Genomic DNA, 23,177 nt, shown 5'->3' on the forward strand with positions numbered 1-23,177 from the left:
CCATTTAACTTACATGTTTATATGTGTTTACTACCAACTCAGCCCATTGTTAAGGATGAATTGGGAGGTGTCATGGTTTAAATATGTGGTGTCCCCCAAAAGTTCATGGGTGAGACAATGTAAGAAAATTCAGAAGGGAAATGATTAGATTGTCAGAGGTCTAACCTAATAGTGGATGGATCTACTGAACAGGGCGGTAACTGCAAGCAGAAAGGGCCTGGCTGGAGGAGGTAGGTCACTGGTATGCCTTTGGGGTTTATATTTTGTCCTTGGTGAGAGGAGCTCTCTCTCTGCTTCCTGGTTGCCGGATCCGGTGCTGCTTTCCTCTGCCATGCCTTTTTACCACGATGTCCTACCTCACCTTGGGTCCAGGGCTACAGAGTCAGTGGACAATGGACTGAGAGCCAAATGAACTTTTCCTCCTCTAAAATTCAGATCTTTCGGTCACAGCAGCACAAACCTGACTAAACCAGGAGGCCACTAGGTTGAGACAGCTCCAGGACCTTGGGTCCCCGTATGAGCAAACTGAAATGCAACCCAGATGCTGGTTAGAGCCTGGGAAAAAGGAACTTAAGCTTAACCAATCAGAAATTGCCAATTCACCGCTAGCTAATTTCACCTATCAGAAGCCATCAATTAACCTTTAGTGATTTCACCAATGAGAAACTGCCAATTGACTTCTAGCTAGAAATTTCACCAATCAGAGGCCACCAGGGTCAAACCATGGACTTTCCACTTCAGCAGGTCAGTTTTTCCCTCATACCTCTTTGACGAAGCCCTACCACTTGGGATGGCTTTGTTTGATCCACTAATTGCTGTCTGCTCAAACTGTTTAAATTTTTAACACACTCAAGTTTATCTTTTATTTTTTGCAGTTCTGAAGATTGAACCCAGTAGTATTTTCCATTGTACTACATCTTCAGCCCTTTTCTGATTTTTATTTTGAGATAAGACTTCACTGAGCTCAGAGGCTGGCCTTGAAATTGGAATCCTCCTGCCCCAGCCTCCCGAGTGACTGGAATGACATCATCCTTCCCTAAACAGTCCCTTCTCTCTTTTAATTCACACTAGAATTGATACTCTCCTCCCACTGACCCAGCAGATCCCTGCTCTCTTCAACCTGACAGCGTTTAAACAATTGGGCAACGGTTATGCATTGTCTCTCTTGGTATTGAACATCCTTACTTTGTTCAAGCATTCCTTAAATATTTTTCTTGTAGAATTTGTATTTGTCACCATCCTGATCATTCACCTGGACAGAATCCATTCCTTGTAGGATGGGTCCAAGGAAGGGTCTCACTGAAGTTGGCATGTGTCCGGTCCTCAATGTATTAGAAATTCAGTGGACCGGTTAGCCAGTCCTCTGGATAAGTCCCAGTCAATATTCCACCAGGATTTAACAGAGAACTTTTCTGCTTTATAACATAGTTGACTACAAGCTCAAGAGTATGTGACGGTTGAAGGGGAGTCATGTGCTAAGTGCAGATCAGATGTCATTTCATGTTAAGATGAAGTTCAGGTTGGAGGAAGCTGCCGACATCTAACCAGCCAGTATCTTCGTTTCACTTACACTGAGTGGGAGAGATGGGGAAGAGGGAAGGCTATTACATTTTGCCTCAAAATAAACTCTAGATCCCTACCAGAAATTTCCTATTGTCCCGGTGATGCTGCAGACTAGTGTCCATGAGCGTGGCCACTAAGGACATGGAGAGCAATCATATTGATCCAGAATCATTTACTTATTTGACGTGGTCACACTCCTGTTTCTGACTACCCAAGCCATGATTCCTGATGTTTTATCCTACTTAAAAATGTAAAGCACTGTCTCAGTGTCTTAGTCCATTTTCTGTTGCTATAGCAGAATACCCAAGACTAGGTAATTTTTAAAGAAAAGTTTATTTAGTCTTACGGTCGTGGAGGTCCAAAGTCCAGATGGGGAATTGGGGGTGGCCACACATTTTGTGAAGGCCTCATGCTTTCACGTGGTGGGAGCTGGAGGGGGAAGGGAAAGTGTGTGGAAAAGACAAACCATGGGGTAGCCTCACTTTGTAACAGTCCACTCTCCAGTAACTAATTCCCATGAGAACTGCCTCGGGAGGGCACGAATTCATTCACCAGAGCTCCACCCTTCTGACCCAAGCACCTCTCACCAGACCCAAGACCCCAGTGCTGCTGTACTGAGGAATTAAGTTCCCAACACTTCAACTTCTGGAGGACAGACTCAAATCAGAGCCAGCGAGGCTCTGCAAATTCTTCTTGGAAACAGGTAAGGCTTCTGACAAATAAATATTTCAAGAATGCACTAGGTGGATTTATAGATTTATGCTGGGTTGTTTGTTTTATGGTTTGAGCTTAGACTTCCTGCTAGCTGGGTTACAGTTTTAGGGCCGAGTTAAATCCTTCAAAGCAATGCACAATTGGATCTGTTTTTCTTTTCTTCCATCAACTAATGCTCAGTGTTTACTTTAACATCTCTTTTTTTTTTTTTTAAAGACATTTTGATATTTAAGGATATCATTTCAGAGAACATGTTTCATTCACTTTTAATGTGTATATCTATTTTCTTTAGCAAATATCTCTTTAAGTACAGTTTTTTTTTTGTATTGTAAACAAATGGGATACATGTTGTTTCTGTTTGTACATAGCGTAAAGGCATACCATTTGTGTAATCATAAATTTACATAGGGTAATGTTGTTTGATTCATTCTGTTATTTTTTCCCTTCCCCCATCCCTCCCACCCCTCTTTTCCCTCTATACAGTCCTTCCTTCCTCCATTCTTGCCCCCCTCCCTAACCCTAACTCTAACCCTAACACTAACCCCTCCCACCCCCCATTATGTGTCATCATCCACTTATTAGCGCTATCATTCGTCCTTTGGTTTTTTGAGATTGGCTTATCTTACTTAGCATGATATTCTCCAATTTCATCCATTTGCCTGCAAATGCCATAATTTTATCATTCTTTATGGCTGAGTAATATTCCATTGTATATATATACCACAGTTTCTTTATCCATTCATCAATTGAAGGACATCTAGATTGGTTCCACAGTCTGGCTATTGTGAACTGAGCAGCTATGAACATTGATGTGGCTGTTATCTCTGTAATATGCTGATTTTAAGTCCTTTGGGTATAGGCCAAGGAGTGGGTACTTTAACATTTCTAAGCAGGGTATTTCCATGGTTCTTTTTTATTCCTAGTGATCACTGCCTACATAGTAATCACATGATCACACTTAATATTCTGATGGTTTTATTAACAAGTATATAATACATATATTGCATACTGTATATAGTATATGAGGACTGTACAGTACAAATTTATGTTCACAGTTTGACATGACAAAATGTCATTACTGAATTCCCATTGGACTACAGAGTAGAAACAGAGAAGGTACATTAAACATTCACATCTTTAGTAAGAAAGATTACCAAAATGTTTCAGTATTTGCAAGTATACTAATGCATGCTAAAAACCTTTACCCATTCAGTCTTATTAGCTTATAAAATATATTACACTTTATTAAAAATTTCTGCATAGTTTATACAAGTATTAAAGTACTGTAAATGTAATAATCCTGCTATACTTGCAGGTATGGTTTAAGAGATGCTAAGCAGAAAGATTATTTTGACCCTCTAACACTAAGTACATAACAGAAAAAAAAAAAGTGCTAGTATTTGTAAAACATGTCGTAGCCCTCGTTTAATGCATGTAAAATGGCTTTGTAAATGTATTAAGTGAATTTGCTATCATTTAGAAATTGTTAACCTTGACCAAGAAGAGAGTAAAGACAACTCTGAGTGACTTTATGTGTGACAACAATTCCTTCAAGACAACTGTGTATTTTCAAACCAAATTGTTTTAAACCTTAGATCTTTGAGATTGTCTTTAAACCAATCTAATCAGGAATGATGTGCAGATATACAGTCTCAGCAATACAGTCTTTCAAAGTCCACATTAGTGCAATACTGATAGTGCAGATGGGTGTTAAATAAAACATACATATACACATATAGTTCCCCTGTAATTCTGTTCCAAGGCTCTTGAAACTTCTGCATATTTAGCATCTCCTTGGTTGATCATAGCTATGCTGCAAACATTCTCCAAACCAAGCAAATCAGAATGTTAATGCCCATTTAAGATGTAGATTCACATTTTGAAACTCTAATATGACGGATTGATTTAATTTATGACTTCTCCAAGATGACACTTGAGAAATAATTGAATAAACTCTGTAATGATTTACATGACACCAACTTCATGTTTACAAATCATCCTCACCAAATTAAAATATTGCAATTAAATAATGATTGATAATAACGTGGCATATCATTAAGACCACGTTTCAAGGGCATCTTATTGTATATCTGAGGTCTTCCACAATACAGCTAAAATGACTAAGAGACTAAAATTTCTCAACTATCATAGTAAAATACAAATATATATATATAAGAAAATTTGGTAAGGGCCAATTGACATCTAAAGAATATCAAACCAGCATGGGAATAGAGAATGGCCTCTCTGAGTTGTTTTTCTTTCAGAGTTAAAACGGATCTTTGTTAATGAACTGTTAGCAAGATCGAAGCAAGCTGCATAGTAACATAATACAGTCTTTTGAACAAAACTTAAACATGCTGCAGCAGACATCAAATTTCATGAGAACTCATGAAGCCTTCTATTAAACTGCACTCAGACTTGGAGCTGATTCACAGGTCAATTCTACTCTTTCTCGCCTCCTTTCTCCCTTTTATATGGGCTGGAACACAAGCTGGTGATCTCCAACCCACCACCAACAACAAAAATCCCCTGCACTCGCTCTCAATCCTTCAGTGTATTGTAGAAAAAACCATTTCAAGACATGAACACTCTGGCCTAAGTGTGACTAAGCATTGACAATATAGATGATACCTGCTAGAAAAGAAGCCATTTCTATTCCTTAATTCATTTCATAATTGCAAAGAAAAAAAGAATACCCCAATTAGCATGTTGTAATATTCTAAACATTTTGCAGTGCTGAAAGAAAAAGAAATCCAAGTGCCGAGATAAACAAATTTCTTTGCATTTCTCACCTACATTTCCTTCCAGCTGGTGGGCTGATGAGTGGACCCTCTCAGGGGTGCTGGCCCTACAGCTAACTTGAACATAGCGCCATCAAAGTCAGCTCCCCACACAATTTGCAGGCCTCCAGAATCACTCATTCACTGATGTTTTAAAACAGTTACGTGTTCCTCCCGGTTTAGGTTGTATTGGGTCCTGAGCTGCGGCTGGGATGAATCTTCAGGATTCCATTCTTCTCTCTTCTCCTCCTCCATCCTTCATGGAGGGATGAGGGGGCATTTGGTTATGCAACTATATTTGACCACCTTTGCTCATTTTCTTCAAATTTAAGACTAATGGCATTTCTACGTATCGATTATTTTATTGGGCTATGGTACTCAAAAGCCTGCTTTTGAAAAACTTTCCAATAATGGTGCTATTTCTCTTAAATGCGAGTCATTATTTTCAGTTTCTTCTTCTGACAGGATAATTGATAGTGATAGGAAACTGCTAATTCTGACAGTGAACTCTGGGGAATTTTCAAGCCACATACGTAAATCCCTGAACTGTGGTTTTCTAGATTTTTCAAAAGCCTGTCCTTAAAATGAAGGTATATGTGCTTCACAACTAGTTATACTTATAAACAGTGTCACTCACGTGTTAACTGAATCAGTCTCCCAAAGCCTTAGCAGATGCTCACTTATGTTATGTGCCATGAACACAAAGGACAGCCCATCTGGCACCTCCCAGCTCACAGAAGTGTTTAGTATAAAAGCTGTGACTGATTTGATATGGGAATAAAAGTACCACTCAATGTTTCCCTGTATGCAAAAAAGCTATAAGTAAGTTGGATAAAAAAAAGACCATTCATACTCTTACCCAAAAGATTCTTTTTTTTTTAACCATTACTGGGCAAATATTATCTGTGGATTCCTTACTCTCAAATCCTGACCATTCGTACGAAGGATATTGTACGAATGGAGACAGGTGTGTGGATCACCCCACAGGCATCTGGCTTTGCAGCGTGGCTCTGCACAGCCCACTGTGCACACAGACTGAAGCTCTAGAGATGCACTGCACAGCTGACCAAATCTGGACACCTCAATGACAAAGCCCTAGCTCAAGAGGAACCGCCCACTTCCTCCTTTGCAACCTGTGTCTCCCCTTTGGTGCCCCTTTGCTTCTACTGCATGCTACGAAGCACAGCACATCCCATGCCTTGAACTGTCACACGTCACCCACCTAATTCAGCAGCCCTGGCTCATCTCCCAATGGTGGCACAGCCCTCCACATAGCTTCAGGCACACAGGAGGGCAAAGGACTTGATTTAGAAGTGATAATCCAGGAAGACGCATGAAGGACAGTGGCAGAGTTGACTGGGCTAGTGTGTCATATTGCTGCACGTCCTCCTATACATGGTGAACGGGGCCACCCTTCTCTTTGCTGTCAAGCATAAAATGGGATCACCGGGCAGAGAGGTACGGATGTCTCTGGCAAGGACTAGCAGGCTGGATACTGTATTTCTAATACATTTACTTTGACATTCTTTGAGGAATACATGGAGAAACCGACAATTGGTTATGTTAGTTTACATGTTCCCTTATTCTCATTACATTAAACGTTTCTGTAAGAAGGGTTTGCTTAGCATCCCCGGAAAAAAAAAAAAAAGTGTTCACATTCTTTAGGTCTGACCCGTGGTAAGGAGAGGGAGGATTAGAGAGTATAGACTACTGACCATATGGAAGTTTTGAATGATATAAATTCAGAGATTCAGGCCAGCTGAATCAAAATTAAAATGTACATGTAAAAAATGAGTTAGATAATGGGAGGGAGGACAGAGAGAGAGCCAGGAGAGTGGAGAGTCACAATGAGGCGGAGACGGAGGCTTTCAGACTAACATGTGGCGTTTCCTATGGAGGGCAAGGTGGTCGGAACGGGAGAAGCTGCGGTCACAGTCTGGACACTGGAAAGGTTTGATTCCAGTATGTTTGCGGAAATGTCTTGTTAGTTCATCAGACCGAGCAAACTTCCATGTGCATCCTTCCCATGTACATTTGTAGGGTTTTTCTCCTGCAGAAAGGAAAAAGAAAAGAGCTTAATTTTTTTGGAAAGATGGTAAAGGCTGAGTTAATGCTACCGAAAAATATTTTTCAAGAGAAGGTCATATATTTGTCCCTTTAACAACACATTTGTTTATAAGGCATTATGGGACAAACAAGAAAAAACGAGTCATTCAATTCTACTAATGTTTAACTGACTGCCAACAAAAACAAAACAAAAAATCCAAAATCAAAACCCAAAAAATGGGGATGGATTTTTAAGAGTTATTAAAGCATAAAGGGAATGAGATCCATTGTGAGTGACAGCCAATCTTAGGCATGTGGTGATCTGTACTGGTATATTTCTAAGTCTTCACCCTATTTGAGTGCTTAATTATACATAGTACTATGAATTCAATAATTCAAAATTGGAAGTTTGAGGAATTTCCCTATACCTATTCAATAGTTTTCAAAAAAGGTAAAGATTCTATCAACTGAAATCTACTAGGAATTTCAACATCCTATTTTGAGGTTTAGTCAATGACAATTATGCCCAAGTATGATACTTGAAATTCGCAGAACTAAAAACACAGCAATTCCTTGCCATTTGTCAGAAGCCAGGTTTCTACACCACCCTCCTGGTATTACAGTGATAATGACAGGTGATAAGCACAAGATCCTTATGGGAAAATGATGGGGAGAGCCAGTCTGAAGGCTCTACAAATAAAGAGGGCAGTTAATGGCAATCCTAATGTTTAAAAGACCAATACAGGTTAAGCACCCCTAACCTAACAATCCCAAATCCAAAATGAGCATGTTGCTGCAGGTGAAAATTCTGTACCACAAAACTTCATGTTTTGCAGAAAATTAAAATATTGTACAAAATTAGCTTCAGGCCATGTGTCTAAATAAGGTAGTTAGGAAAAAAATCTTGAGTTTAGCCTTTGGTCCTATCCCCAAGATATCTCATTATGTATTTACAAATATTTCAATTTCCAATCAAATCTGAAATCTGAATCATTTCTGGCCCTAGGATTTTGGATGAGTGATACTCAGCCTGTAGTGGGTAATGGATATCACAGATTAACATGCTTGCTCTCTAGAAACCTAGCTAGATTTATAGGAGCTGCTCTGCCCACAGACTATACATAGCAAGAGGCATATTTTGTACATCTGAATTGTCATCCAAATATTCAATGCCTTCTTCATTTTAGGTTGGAAGTTGTTAACCATGCCTCCAGTCCCACTGACACCTCAGGATGTGCTGATTGATTTGCCACTGCTGTCTGGAGTTCCTCTGCACACGAGCCTGCCACCCTCAGCTCTCCCCATGATGATGCACCAGGCTGACCTTCTCTCAGCTTCCCCCACCTCCTCCCCAGGACTCACTGAAAACCCTTCACTTCCACACAGACAGCCATTTCTGCTCCCTTTCCTCTTCCAAACCCAAGATTCCTCTTTCTGTAAATGTTTCTAATAAGAAAAATTCTCAATACTCAAGAGTAAAGCAATCTGTATTCTGAGTTCAGGAAAATGTGCACAGAGGCAAACTGCTGCTAAACCAAAATTTCACACTGGACAGTCTGAGGTGAGATGAGCTTACTGTACATATCAGTCAATACTGATTGCAATCAATTAGGCTATTGAAAACATTCCTGTTTGATTTCCTTAAGATGTTTTTTTAACAACATGCTCAGGAGCACTGATAGCAAGTACACATTTTCTCCATCTATGTAACAACGTTTAAATTCTCTGGCTGCTCACTCTCTATATTCAATATTGACCAAAATAGAAGATTTCCTAGAACAAATATGGTAGGCAATGGCATAGGAGTTCATTAAATTTAAAAATGTTGCATTTATTTGCTGTGTGTAAAAAAAATGCTCTTTGCTATCATAAATTTTATCATGTACATATGCTACAAGAGCTCACAGGGAGGCTACATCCTTGGCGGTAAAAGCACTTTCCCTTCTGTTCCAGTAACAGAGTCTCCATCCCTTTCCTGGCTAGAGGACAGAACTTCAAGTGATTGTGAAGGAGCTGCTGCACTGATTATTCTAATCTACTCTAATTTATTACAAAAGGAAGTCATCAAAAACTGTTCTTCATGACTGACAGAGACATCTGTGGGTGACTGCAATAACTTTCCAGATGCCTGAAAAACTTTCATTATACAAGCTGAGAGCTCCTTATGGAAAACCCTCGAGACTAGAAGTGTTTCAGATTTCAGAGTTTTTCAGATTTTGGAAAGTCTGTACAGACTTTACCAGTTCAGCTGGTATAATCTAGAAATTCAAAGTGCTCCCCGAAATTTCAGTTTTCTGAGCATTTCAGATTTCTGATTTTTGGGTTAGGGATGCTCAACCTGTAAATCCTGGTGAAAGTCAGAAGTTGATTTCCACCCTCAAGAAATCGGAAGTGAGGCTGGGGTTTCTACTACCTGTATGTGTTCGTCTGTGTGCTTTCAAGTGGGAGCTTTTAGTGTACACTTTGTTGCATCCGTCATAATCGCATCTGTGTATCCTCCGCTTCCTTTGGGTATCTGGAGATTCCACAGGTAAAGGTCTCTTCCCAGGCTGCACTATGACTGAAGGGTGATTCCTGTGAAAGTCAAGGTCAAATAAAAACTGTTGAGTAAAGGTGCTGCCTTTTCTTCAGTCTACTAAAAGCATTAACAACACTGGGCAAAACCAAACAAAAAAACCCAACAAAACAAAAAAGAAATTAGCTGATCAACCCAAGAAGCACTGCTATATTCATTCAACAAACATTGAGTGAGCACCTACCATGAGCCAGGCACTGTGCTTGGCACCGGGACACAAAGATGAATAAAAACAGGGTTCCTGCCCTCGAGGAGCTCACACTCTAGGGGGAGACAGACACGGAGATAAGTAATGACAGCAAGAAGGGTTAGGTGCTATGCTAGAGGGAGGTGCCAAGCTGGGAGAGGCTCTTTCCCGCAGTAAAAAACCTGCCTGTCAATGGGATTCCATGGTACTAGGCAATGCTGAACACTGTACTGTATTTTTTCCTTAGGTGGCACTGATTTTTGTTATTATTCTTTAAGGAAAAATAGAAAAAGTCAAATTGCTACATCTTGGGCAACGATACTAACGGATGTCTCTACATTCCATCCTTTACATAACTAACATTCAGTAGCATCTTTTAAAGACTGCCAATTCACGTTTAATTTTCAAATGCCAGCTCTTATGAAAAAATGTTGGCATTGCTATCTTCACAAACTTAAACACACAGTATAGATATCAAAGTCTCTGGCTGCTCGCGAGCCCCACATACATGGGATAGACTGACAGCAGCCTGTACTGTCACTACCGCTCCTGCACTAGGCAGAGTGCCAATGTAGTGTTAGGAGGGAGGCGAGGGCCAGGCACAGCGGTGCACACCTGTAAGGCCAGTGACTTGGGAGGCCAAGGAAGGAGGATAGCAAGTTCAAGGCCAGTCTCAACAACTGAGTGAGACCCTGTCTCCAAAAAACAACAAAACAAAACAAAACAAAAAACCGGGGTAAAGCACCCCCTGGGTTCAATCCCCAGAACCGTCCCCTCTCCCTGCAAATACAAGAGGGAGGCGAGGAAGGCCATTACCTATGACACCGGCTCCCCAGCCATCAATCTGCCAGCTCCCTGGGATGCCTGACCTCCTCCCTACTTTCCTGCTTTCCCTCACATTCCCGAGTTTGCACAATTTTCTCAGGTGGATCTGAAATCAAATCCCATTGAGCATCAATACTAGGAACTGTGTCTTTCTCAGAAAGGACACTTGTAGGGGAGAAAGGCAGATGGGGAAAGGCTGAGGAAAGCGAGCCTCATGCTCTCAGGCTCCCCGCTGGTAACACACGCCACCAAATAGTTCCAGCCCGCCCGTTCACTCTCCTGATGATACGTTACGAGGGTATGTGCTGGCCTCCAACTGCAACGAAAGACGTCTTTCCCTTTTATATTAGAATCTAGCTCCTAAAAATGTTCAGAAACACATGTACATGTTTTTTCTGAGTGTGTAGGGGAAGGAAAAAAAAAGACTGGCAAAAAGGGGAAAAGACCCAAACAAACAAATCGAGTCACGAAATCAAAAGGGAGTGCCTGAAATGAAATTTGTTTTTTGTATTGGTGAAAATCTGGATACGCAACCCTTGTCAGTCACGCTGAAGGGATGCTAAGAAGGGAGGAGGAAAAGAATGAAAGGTGTGATTATTTTAAGTGACCTTGATGTACTCCTCACACTCCTCTATTAGCAAAGAAAACTGTCAGCTGTGAGTGTCACTTGGCCTTCCTATCCTGATGCCTGCAAGGGACCAAGGAACAGATGGATAAACTAGTCGTGTTTAGAGACTCGGAAAAGTGGATGTAAGCAGTGGGGGCGGGGTGGAGAAAAAGACTAATTACACGCGCACACACATATTCACCAACAAACAGCGGGGGAAATAGAGATGCCAGAGGTTTACAGACAGTTTCTTACAAGGTTGAATTATTCATTTACAATCCTTCATAAAAAAGAAAGTTATCAATTTATTTTTAACTTTCCAGTGTAGGAAACCAAATGCTAAGGAAGAAATTCAATGATTAACTGTATCTCCTAAGTCTCTGGGATACTGGGAGAGTATCTACCCCAGATAACTAGAAATCTTTTCCAATTATTGGATTTTATGGGACAGGAATTCAATAGTTTCAGTGCAATAATTACGACTGCTTTTCCCAGCTGCGTATCTGGGTACACTGAGAGGTTTTGGGCTCCAACTTTAAATTCCGGCTCTGTCACTGACAGCATCTGTGGTCCCAGGCCAGGTACTTACCCTCTGTGAGAGGGGATGCTGACCACACTGCTATCTCAGAGTGCTGCTGTGAGAAACAGTATTTCCTCAGAAGGTCATTGTGGGAAATGTGCATGAAGCACCTAATGACATCGGCTCCGGAAGTAAAATTCCTAAATGGCAGCTGTTAATATTCTGAGGTTCTGAAATGCTTTATATGTTTGGAACTTTGCACCCTGCAGTCCCTTCAGTTCATGAGGAATTTTCTTGGGGTGTTTCACACCACTCCAGGAAATCTCTACGCAAGCCTACCTCAACCTTGAAAGGCAGCAGCACTGAGAGCAAGCTGAAATTAAGAGAGGAGGGTCTTGGGACCTCACAGTTTTCTGGTCTTCTCACTCTTCATTTTAAGAGGTGGTTCAGGATCATAACCAAGGTGTAAGAAGAGCTATCAAATATCAGATCTGATCACAGTTTATCTGGTCATTGTTCTGAGTTAGGCTGGCCTCTTCTAAGTTTGCTATAACACATACAACTAACAGAGAAATCTGATCCTTAAGCTTTCTGTTCTAAATACAGCTTAACATATACAAATATATCAACAAGAGGCATCTGATATACCTGTGAGTGCTGTTAATAATGCTAAAGTTCTAACTCTAGGATCAAACAAGTAGATTTCAAAGCTGTAACCTTGGCCTTTGGGAAGAGGTGCTTCCTAAGGCAAATATTCCTGGTCTGCCTCACTGCAGTAGTACTGGGGACTTGGTTCAAGTGATTCTTTCCTAGCTAGCTGGTTTCCTACGTGGGCTGCTACTGGGCCCATTCCAAGACATTACTTAATCACATCTGTAAGAGAATTACTTAAAGAGTACATGTCCCAGTTGTGGTTAATTTGTGTGTGTGTGTGTGTGTGTGTGTAGCAAAATGCATTCTTAGGTCAGCATTAAAATAAGCGTATTACTCATTCATCATTAAAAGCCACTGGTTGTGAGATCACCCAGAGAATATTACATAAAATGGAGGGCAGGAGGGAGTATTTTGAGCAGTACTCAGAGCATGGGAGACTGTTTTCAAATATTCTTCTAAAATGTTTTATAATTCAGAACAGCCTAGACTTTGGACAACAATTTTTCTGTCAATGGATCTCTCCTTATGTTGGTACTTGGCTTTATTCAGTTACGTGGTATCTCTTCTGGGCAGGAACAATTACAAGTGCATGTTACTTTGCCTTCTTCATCAAAAAGAGCTAATTCAGCCTACAAGATATGACCATTTTACTCAGTCACTGTGTTTCCTTTCACCTGAGTGCTGGAATAGATGCAATCAGTCAACTAGCATGGACAAGACAGCAGGGAGAGCACTCAGCCAGGAGCAGATCAAGTGCAGGTCCCCACAGTGAACAGTGTGATTAGGGCCAGTGACTGAACACCTTTGCTCGTCAGTCCTCTATTTACGCTAGGAAATAACTCCTCTGAAAATACCTGGAAAAGCTTCTTTAGGGGAGGGTACTCTCTGAGACGGTCCCTGCCTGCTGCTACAGCTGGGTAAGAAGATGCATTCTTTTCTTCACCTATCAGGGAATATACTATAACAAAAACAGACTACAGCTCATTGTAGTGGAAAATTAATATGTGAGCTACGAGGAAGGCACCTTCAAAGCGAAATGTGGGTAGAGTTAGGATATATTCGAAGTCACCAGAAAATAGCTCCTCTAAAACCACAGACTTCAATTCGGCTGTTAGGTGTGTAAGGGAGAAACGTGGAGAAGGTAAGTGAAAAGATGGGTAGAGCGTTTATTCAGGATGGAGTAGAAGGGGATGTGGTGGATGATGGTGGGACCATGCAGAGACAGTGGCTATTGCTTTTGAACTAGGAAGCTGGCCACTGAACTGAAGCACCACACCATAATCACAACAGCAATGACTCCCATCAATAATGAAAGTAAAGAGGGGTGATCATGATTAGCCCATGGCCATACACATGGTCAGCAGAGTCAGGATTCAAAGGCCATCTTTGCAGCAACTGCAAACACAGTCTGCTGAGTGAACACCCCAGGAAGGCGAGGATGTCTACAGTGGCCGATCCCATGCAGGTTATTATTTAATCTGTGTGTGGTCTGATCCCGTTACAACATGTGCACACAGCACAGGCTTCTGATGGATGGCAGTTCTACAGGACGTGGAACATCTACAGGCAGCTACGATCAAAATAAAGAGTCCTTTCAGCGCTGAGTTTCTCTGGGTCTCAAGGACAACCTTCTGTTGTCAGCGCTGTTTACAGAACTCATTTGAGTGCCTCTTTTGGGCTTGAGGTTGCCGGAAGACTTTGACTAAGACATCTCCTATAACACATCAGGAGTGACAACTTGAGAAGAATCTGTGTGTCCACGTGAATCTTTTCATGACCTGAGCTATGTGGACTCTCTAGAACACCAAATCCAATCTGTGCAAGGATTCGCCCTTTGCACAGGTAAACTTTTCATATGTAGCCTGGAAGAATGAAAAAAATTTTTTTTTATGTGGTAAGGTGCAAAATCATGGGTGACGAATTCACTGAAAAGCTGAGGTAACTGCTGTCGCAATGCTGACTAGGTGAACAGAGAGCACATTGTTTCTGGAGAGAGTCTCTGGTCTTTGAACAGTGATACAGAGCTACTGCCCAGTGGATGCCACATACTATAAGACATTCCTGGTCATCCAGTGCATATCGAGTTTGCAACCCTGTCTTTCCATTCCAGGTCCCAAGATGCACGCTATTAAGCAAAAGCCAGGTATGCCTAAAGATACTTACTCTTGCAACAATGCTTGAGGGGGGGACACCGAGTTCATTAAAGGGGGTGGTGACATTTCTTCGGGATAATAATCTGTTCTCTGTGGTTCAATCCCAGGTTCAATTTTAATTTTTTTCTGTAATATGGGCTTCTCATATGATTCAATTACAGGTACTAAAAAATAAAAAAGGAAAAGTCACTCTATGTATAATTTGCCAATTTCAGCTTTTAAACGCTCAATACATAGCTCCTATCTACAGCATTAATGTGCGGATAATTATTTGCCTTTGGCATGATTAGAGGAAGAATAAATTTGTGAGAGATTGTTTCTCCTGACTATTGTTTTGCCAGTAAGCAGCAAACACAGGGACCTGGACTTCCTCACAAAGAATCTTCCTTATGACTTTTGGTTGTTTCTTTCAACCCCACAGTCGTATGTATGATCAGCTGGTAAACAAAGTGGTTTTTCAGAGGCACTAGTTTATCATCATGACCAAAAAATATTTTATTAAATGCTGTCTGTTGGATTCCAAACCATGTTGGAATTCAATAAAGTGAAATACAAGGTCAAGATTTTTACTATCCCAAGACTGACAATTATATCATGAAAGTAATCATCTCAGGATATTAAACAACCTAACCCTTGGGAGTTCTTCCAATATGGAATCTTCAAAAGGAAAAAACAAAACCAAGGAAGCGCCTCAGGCAGATGACTACTTCCTTCTGGGAACTCAACGCTTTGCCTGTGTCCCCCCAACCCGCCACTGTCCGGGGAAGACCAGGTACACCATGGCAGTCAGCAGCTCGGGTCTGGGCAGAACTTACCTTGCATGCTACTGTTCGAGTTTTCCATCTCTTCCGACAAGGAGACCATGAGCGGCTGCTGGAGGTGGCTGGTGTACATGAAGGGGACGGGCTGCACCACGACCGGCTGGATGACCGGCAGAATGCCCGGGCTCCGGATTCCGTGCCGAGAGAGGGCCGCCGCCATCACTGGTGGCATGGACAGCGGCACGCTGAAGGGCTGCACGCCCGGGGAAGGGGGCGAGTACTTCTTAATCGGTGGGCTAGACGAAGGCATGCTCAGCCCCGGCGACGCTCTCCTGTGTGAGGACGGGAACTTGAGCGACGAAGGAGAATTCCCAGCCGAGGGCGGCGAACCCCGCTTGTTCACCGTGAGGTCCACTGGCTCCATCTGTATTCCGTGGGACAGGCCCTCCGGGGTCTGAAAGAACTTATCAGGTAACGGTGTGGAGTAAATGACCCCATACTTGTTGGGCTTCATTGACTCCATGTAATTAGATGGGTAGGACTATTGGAAACAAAGAAAAGAAAAGAAAAAAAAAAAATATAACCTCAGTCAGATGAGAAGGGTTATTTGCTTGACATGCAAAGTAAGGCAAAAATATATAACAGGGTATAATCACATGAACTTTAAAAAAAAAAAAAAGACCATAAATGAGATGGTCTAGCAAGAACATGAGAAGTAATAAGCCCAAAGTGGTCCTGGGATATGTGGGAAATCTGAAGTTTAATTCCAAGTTTGCCCAGTTCAGTGTCAAGGTTGATACCTGGCAAGGCTCTAAAGCAGGTTGTACCACAGGGCTTGTGGGCTTTTATGATTAGGACTCGGTGTTAGAGAACACCAGGACCTAGCCAAGCCACACTAACCTTGTTGCTTTTCTGATGGGACTTCTTCAACTGGAAGCAAAAGCTCTCTGACTTTAGTAACTTTAAACTCTACAGGACAGGAAATATTTCTTATGATAGTAGTACCTTCTGATGGGTTTCAGCTATGAACAACCCTTGCCTAGAACGGCAGAGGCAGAAGGACTTCAAGTTCAAGGTCAGCCTTGGCAACTCACTGAGACCCTCACTTGAAATAAAAATGAAAGGGTTAGAGGTGTAGCTCAGTGGTAGAACAGCCCCAGGGTTAAACTCCCAATACCAGGGGCTGGGTGGAGGTGGGGAACTTGTAGTGGTTTTGACTGACTGAGACCACTACTAGGACCACAGCTTTCCTCTCTGGGCCTAGACTACATTAATCTCCACCTGGCTACACATCAGAATCACCTCCTCTTGCTACAATTCCAGGTGCCTGGTCCCCACTCCAGGCTACTAAGGATCATCAGAGTACCCAGGAGTAGGGGATCAGCCACTTGACTTCATTTGTCTTTATCTGGCTTTGATGTCAGTTCCTTCGCCTTATGCTTCTGTGTTGTGTTCTTCTGCCCTTTCTTTATCTGGAATCATTATAATCTGTATAATCTCCCCAAATAGCAATTCCAGCATAAAGTGCATCCCCACTGGGGATACTTATGATGCTCAAGGAAACGTGCATTGCTTTAAAATGGTTATGTGTTTACTTAAATGTATAAGAGAAAACGGTTCTATTTCTTATAGTAGTGATACATAAAGGTCCCTTCAAAACAAATTTACTACGTTAAAAAAGCAATTCCAGAAAAGAAGGCAAGAAAAATGACCAAATGTTAGAAGTACAGGTGCTCTGAAGATGGGTACCCCAAACCCAACTTCCTGGAGGTCGTGAGGTCAAAATTAAAATTGGATTTGAAGAGATAGCCCATGTAATGAGCTTAACATAATACTTGACACACCAGGTTGTCCTTGGAGTCCCTTCTTGTCCCTTACACAAGAGATGCAAACTGTAATAGGCTGTGCAATTCCAAACAAGGCTTCTGTCTGCTCAAATTCACTTGGGAATCTAGTTAAAATGCAGATTTTGAATGACCTGGGAGTAGCCCAAAGTGCCAGAGACCACTTTTTGAATAGCAAGGCTCTAAATGACAAAGAGACAGAATAAAGATCAACTGAAAGGGGGCAAAAAGAATTTTAACTGCTAATACTGCTGAAGGATATAAATCAGGAAATACAAAAAAATATAAAATTTTAACACCAGCTTTGAGTTATAAATTGAGGACTGAATGAAGAAAAGATGATTTCTACATTTCTTTAGAATAAAGAAGAACACCACCAAGTGAGAGGTCCAAAATACCCAGCCATATTAAAGTCAAATGTTCAATTTAAATATCAAAAAATAGGTACGATTAATAAGAAGCACTAAGCTCACTAGAAATTATTATAGATTATGCATAGTGAAGGTTTCAGGAATTAATGAAATTCAGGGAAGACACAGATTTCTCCTACTTCTAAATAAAGTTTAATGTGCTTTCTGTAATTCTCCAGAGGAGAACCAAAAGTTCTGGTGCTAGCAGAAAACTTCAGGAAATGGAAGGCAGCATCGCTTCTATTTACCAAAATGTAGCTTCTCCCTCATTTTCAGCCCTATTCTTCCAAGACCTCCCTCTGACCTAGATTTTAAGGCCAATAGTTATTGGCAGCTAAATAGGAAGCAAAATGAGGACATACTTTTATTGCTGTCATTGCTGGATTTTTCTATCCATGGCACGGGTTTAAGGCAAGTAGGAATTTAGAACCTTGGAGGATTTGCAAATTTAACATTCTCAGGTTTCTCAAGCCACCGAGAAAGAAAAAGTCATACATGAAGCTAAGTTTTATAAACATGCAGTTTCACCAATATTTTGCTCTCAAATACATGCCCTCTCCCCTATATTGGATGTGTATTTATTCTGAAGTGCCAGGGAGACATATGTCACCAGTCACCCAACTCCTGAGTACTAATTAACTATTTCTAGTCCAACTGCCTCACAAAAAGGGTGAAGAAATGTGGTCCTCCAAACCAGCTCACTGGCATATTGCACTGTAATGTTTATCAGAATCTTTTCTAAGCCATGTTTACTTTAATTATTTGGGTGGAGCACACAGCTACTGCAATCAGCTGGCAACAATTTGGATCTCCACAGCAGTAAGGACTGATACAGGGTTCCATCTGGGTGTGCCCTGGGCGAGTCCACTCTGGTAACAGTTGCTTCCCTTCTGTTCCAGACCATTCCTATCTTCTAACAAAGCAATGCAAATAGGCGTGGCTGTACTGGCCTCAAATCTAAATCAGAGGCAAGGGTCGATGAAACAGAAAATTCTTTTGTGGCCATGGATGGACATCCAATACCCACTGTGTTCCAGAACAGATCATCCCAAAGGCAAGACACAAGCAAGTTCTCCCCTACCCCCAGCCTCACCAAGGGAGCTAATGGGTCTACTTTCCAAAACCATCTGTTAGGAAGGAAAGTTCTTTCCTTCTGTTGTAACATGTGTGCACACCTCCAGTGTGTATTTATCCACTGGCTGCTGCTTCTTACTGGAATGTGAAGCGAGGACCTGGTGTAGGTGCTCAATAAACACTTGACAACTGCTTGGAGCGAATTAACATGCTCTCAGCAGGCCTTCACTTCTGCCAGGCTAAGCAGAGTACCAACTCTTTTGAATCTTGGGGGGAAAAATATGTTGGGGAAAAAGGCAGAGAGTTTGAATAATTTCCCAAAAGTTCTATCACTTTATACCAAAGCGAGATTTTCCACAGCTTCTTATTTTATTAGGAAAGGTTTTGGTGAATTTTCCATTACAAGTCAATTTAAGTGGGTAGGGTGACTGAAGAAAACACAAAACCTCTATTTCACTTTTCACTATTCATTAATGTCAGGGTTGGGGGGAAACATCCTGGCAGGGCCACTCAGGGATCCACAAACCTGGGGTGGGGCTGTGTGCACAGGAAGGCCTGGTGTGCTCATCAACACACCTGGAAATGACAGACATCCTGTCTTGTCCCTCTGGGCAACCAAGGTAGATGGCTCTTTCTACTAGACCAGAAAAACCACGAAAAGTTAGTTAGGATGGAGCAGGGGAAACTACTGGTTCTAAGTACTTATCCATCTATAAGGAGTCTGAAAGATGACAATAGTGACTAAAACAAGAAAGAACAAAGAGGAACACCCTTCCTCAAAAGTAATCTTCATAGGAACACAAGATATTTATAAAAGGATATTTATTAAAGGACACATTTTAAAAATTAGCTTTTTTAAAAAAATGTTTTCTGACTTTCTGAATCAAATCCTTTTATTTTCAACCTTTTTAGAAATGGTAAAAAACAATTTCCTTACATGTGCATTATTTCACAAATTAAAAAAAAAAAAAAAAAAATCGAGGCCCAGGGAACTGCTGGAGTCTGCCAACACAGGGGCCCGGGAGCAGCAGAGACCCTGGCGCAGACCTGGGAGCGGGGGATACTCCGCTCCCCATTCTCACACATTTTAACAGGGTGATACAAAGCCGCGAAGCACAAGGTTTAGCAGCCAATAGTAGGAAGGTTTATATTTTGGTAATAGAGAAAATGACATTTTTCACTTTTTCTAAGTTATGGCAAAATACCAAATAAGCAGATTGCTTCTGCTGGGCTCTCCTTTCAAGGGGTGGGGAATAAGTTACCATAAAATATTTTTATTCATAAGAGGGACTTAAAAAAATTTGTATAAATGTCCATGTTGTATTAACATTTACAACATATACTTGAACAGTCAAATACTCTGACCCTCAGGTCAAAGACTGAATTAAAAAGAAAAAAGAATGACAGATTCATATAGTGCATCTATGAACATAGGGAAGATGAAATTTGAAGATTTAAGATGGAAACCCAAAGCTCTTTATTTTAACTTTTTAAAATAAAAATAATTACAACTCCCTACTCCTCTAATGTTTCAGATTACTAACATTTCTTCTCTGAATTAAGAAAAAAAGCCCTTCATTATAAAGACTGACATTAACTTTTGATGAAAATATCTAATTAAATTCTTTAAGTGTCAGCTGAAATCCAGCACATGAAGGAGAAAAAGATCATTAATGGCAAAAAATATTTCTACATATTTTAGCTTCATGTATTAATTCAACTTACAACACTACAAGTTTAAGAGTTACTTCCAATTTATTTTATTTCCCATTTTTTTCACTTAAGTGCATTTCCTTGCACTTAATTATTTCATATCAATTTAGCAATGTGGATCTTCATTTTAGCTTGAAATTAGGCTCTTGAGCCATATTTCCATGCTTGATTAAAAGCAATGGAAGTACACCCAAGAGTGAAACGCATCAGTGAAGGTTCTGCATCATTTGTCAAATTAGTCATATTCTCTAGCACTGAGAACCCATTCACATTTCAAAGACAGAATTAATGGGGAAATATTTTCACCTTAATTTTCCTCCAAGAGGACCATGCATGGTTGGGGGAAAAGGGGTTGATAAATGACCGCATGGACTAACATCAGAAGCAAATTTAGTTTTTTGATTAATAAAATTCTTATTACTCGGTTATTATCACATTCAGACACTCAGTTATCCAGTTATCATGGTGGAATGTAAATGTCATTTCCTTTGAGATGCTCCGACATAGCTTTTCATTACAGACACTGGTAAATACTTCACCAGCTTAGTAATATCCATGGCAACTTGGTTCCAAGGGCCTCCAACTGACCCCCTCGTCTTGTATAAACAGTTTTGGCAGGAACCTCCTCAGCCAATGCATAAGGATGATCTAATTTTGCAAGCGTGTCATTACCAACCTTCAGATACACAAACTCAGGCCAAGTTCTTCCCCTTGTGAATATTTTCCAAGCCGGAGGAAGAAAAGAGCAGGACAGAGTGGGAGCATTGCCTTGTTCAATTTTCACTAAAACAGATCCCCTCCAGTCTTAGCCGCTCCTGCTCTGAAGTCAGACACCTCTCTGTCACCCACGCCTCATCTCCGTGGCACTAGAATTGTACCTACATAAACACCCGGACTAGTGACTAGTCCTCCGGCGTCAGACAGCACCTAGTGGCCTGGCTTAGAGTGAGGCCAGCTTAGCACAAAGACGTTAAAGAAGACAATGAATGTAATTCCCACCCAGCCAGACTCTTCCCAGTGAAATGAGATTCTGTCCTCACTGCCACGTTCCATCTCTCTCTGGCTTCTCAGTCATTTCTTGTGTAGTCGCAAGCCCCTTGTGGCTGTTGTCAATGATTTTTAAGCAAGTCATTTTATTCTTAATATAGTTTTACATACAACAGATTTGATGAGTTTGTAAACCTACCTGTCATGACCAGATTCGCCTGTGGCCTAAGCGCTATCCTGAGCATATTTGGGGAGTGTGGGGTACACACCTTAAGGAAGCATGGGTCAGGTTCATTAAAGGACGCAGCAACTGATGGGAGGGTATGCACCTCATCTGTTACTGCTCTACCTGCCAAATGACTGGCAAGTGGTGAGTAACTTCAAGGACTGACACAATACACACCTGTGTTGGTATTACTTGGAATCAACAAGGAAAGGTGTTCAATTCTGGAAAACTTACCACCGAGACAGGGTCCATGGCCTCTTGCTTGACAGGGACTGGGTCAAACATTAGCATTCTTTTAGTTAAACCTTCTAGGGTGTTCTGGTATTTGGCCTAGAAAACAAAACATGGTGTCCATCTAAATTCCAAGGTCACTTTAGATATAAACTAGTAAAAATAAAATTTCACACTCCATACACCCTGACCCGACTTTCTCTACCCCTTTTCTCCACCCTCAGAATGGCTGGTATTTGTTTCCTTTACCTATGAAAAATGCCCTTTTGTAAAATTAAAACCATACTCCATAGTCGTAACCAGATGAGAATCAACCAGCATAGTTAACTCAAATACACAACCCTGACATTTCTGGAACAATATGTACAGCCCCTTTTGAGTAGCAAAACTTGCATAAGATTGCTGTGTGACTCAACAGAAGTTCATATTACATATGACTGCTAAACATCTTTTCTTCTCCTCTGTGTTCATCACAGAAAAATGGCACGGGGGAGATGAGCCAAAAGAAAACCTAGAACCAACCATCATTAACCCTCGTTTTTACGCTATCAAACCTTCACTTTATGTGGGAGAAAAGGATACATACTATTTAGTGCCTATAATTCCATTTAAAAATTCACTGTGAAAAATACTTTTCTTCCCCTCAGTAAGTATGGTTCCACCACAAATTCAGCATGCCACTGTACAAATCAACTTAACTTATCCCTTTTTACCAGGCACTTAAGTTGCTTCTAAATTTTCACCATTACAAACACAGCCTTTTTATACTTGTATCTTCCTGTATGTTCTTCATTCATTCCCCACCCCTCCGCTTTCTTCATTAGTTTTTAAGATAAATTTTCTGTAGAAGAATTGCTGGGTTAGAAGTATGTATATTTTTCAAAACATTGATCTCAAATGATAAATTATTATTACTGGTAAAAGGGACTGAACCCAGGGGCTTAACCACTGAGCCACATCCCCAATCCTTTTTAAATTTTTTTTTTCATTTTGAGACAGGGTCTCATGAAGTTGCTTAGGGCCTCACCTAAGTTGCTGAGATAGGTTTTGGACTTGCAATCCTCCTGCCTCCTAGCTGCTTGGATTATAGGCATGCGCCACTGCACTTGGCTCAAATGACAAATTAATTTTTATTTTACATTGATTTAATTACTAAAGTAGAATTCATCTTTACCATTTACTTCTTTGAGAAATGCCTATTCAGCTTGAGCCCCATCCCTCTCTTATTGTTTTCTAAGCACATTTTACATATGAGGAACATAAACTTGTTGTTACTTCTTAGGAAATTATTCCAATGTAAAGGAAAC

General features: G+C 41.0%; 1 protein-coding gene across 5 annotated transcripts in view; it reads right to left on the reverse strand.

The window, feature by feature from the left end:
- Positions 1–6,550: 6,550 nt before the first annotated feature.
- Positions 6,551–23,177, reverse strand: part of Klf3 (KLF transcription factor 3) — a 30,830-nt gene continuing 14,203 nt past the window's right edge. For 2 of the 5 annotated variants that reach the window (XM_047566383.1, XM_047566384.1), the window contains exons 2-6: positions 21,874–21,969; positions 15,440–15,926; positions 14,635–14,788; positions 9,517–9,677; positions 6,551–7,107 (exon numbers count right to left, since the gene is read on the reverse strand). In XM_047566383.1, coding sequence (XP_047422339.1) covers positions 6,926–7,107; positions 9,517–9,677; positions 14,635–14,788; positions 15,440–15,926; positions 21,874–21,930 — 1,041 coding nt within the window. In that variant the 5' untranslated portion in view covers positions 21,931–21,969 and the 3' untranslated portion in view covers positions 6,551–6,925. Of the gene's footprint in view, positions 7,108–9,516; positions 9,678–14,634; positions 14,789–15,439; positions 15,927–19,239; positions 19,351–21,873; positions 21,970–23,177 lie in introns of all 5 variants that reach the window. The other 3 variants (XM_047566385.1, XM_047566386.1, XM_047566382.1) reach the window with 3 other exon arrangements.

This window comes from Sciurus carolinensis, chromosome 10, assembly GCF_902686445.1.
Source record: "Sciurus carolinensis chromosome 10, mSciCar1.2, whole genome shotgun sequence".
Classification (NCBI taxonomy): domain Eukaryota; kingdom Metazoa; phylum Chordata; class Mammalia; order Rodentia; family Sciuridae; genus Sciurus; species Sciurus carolinensis.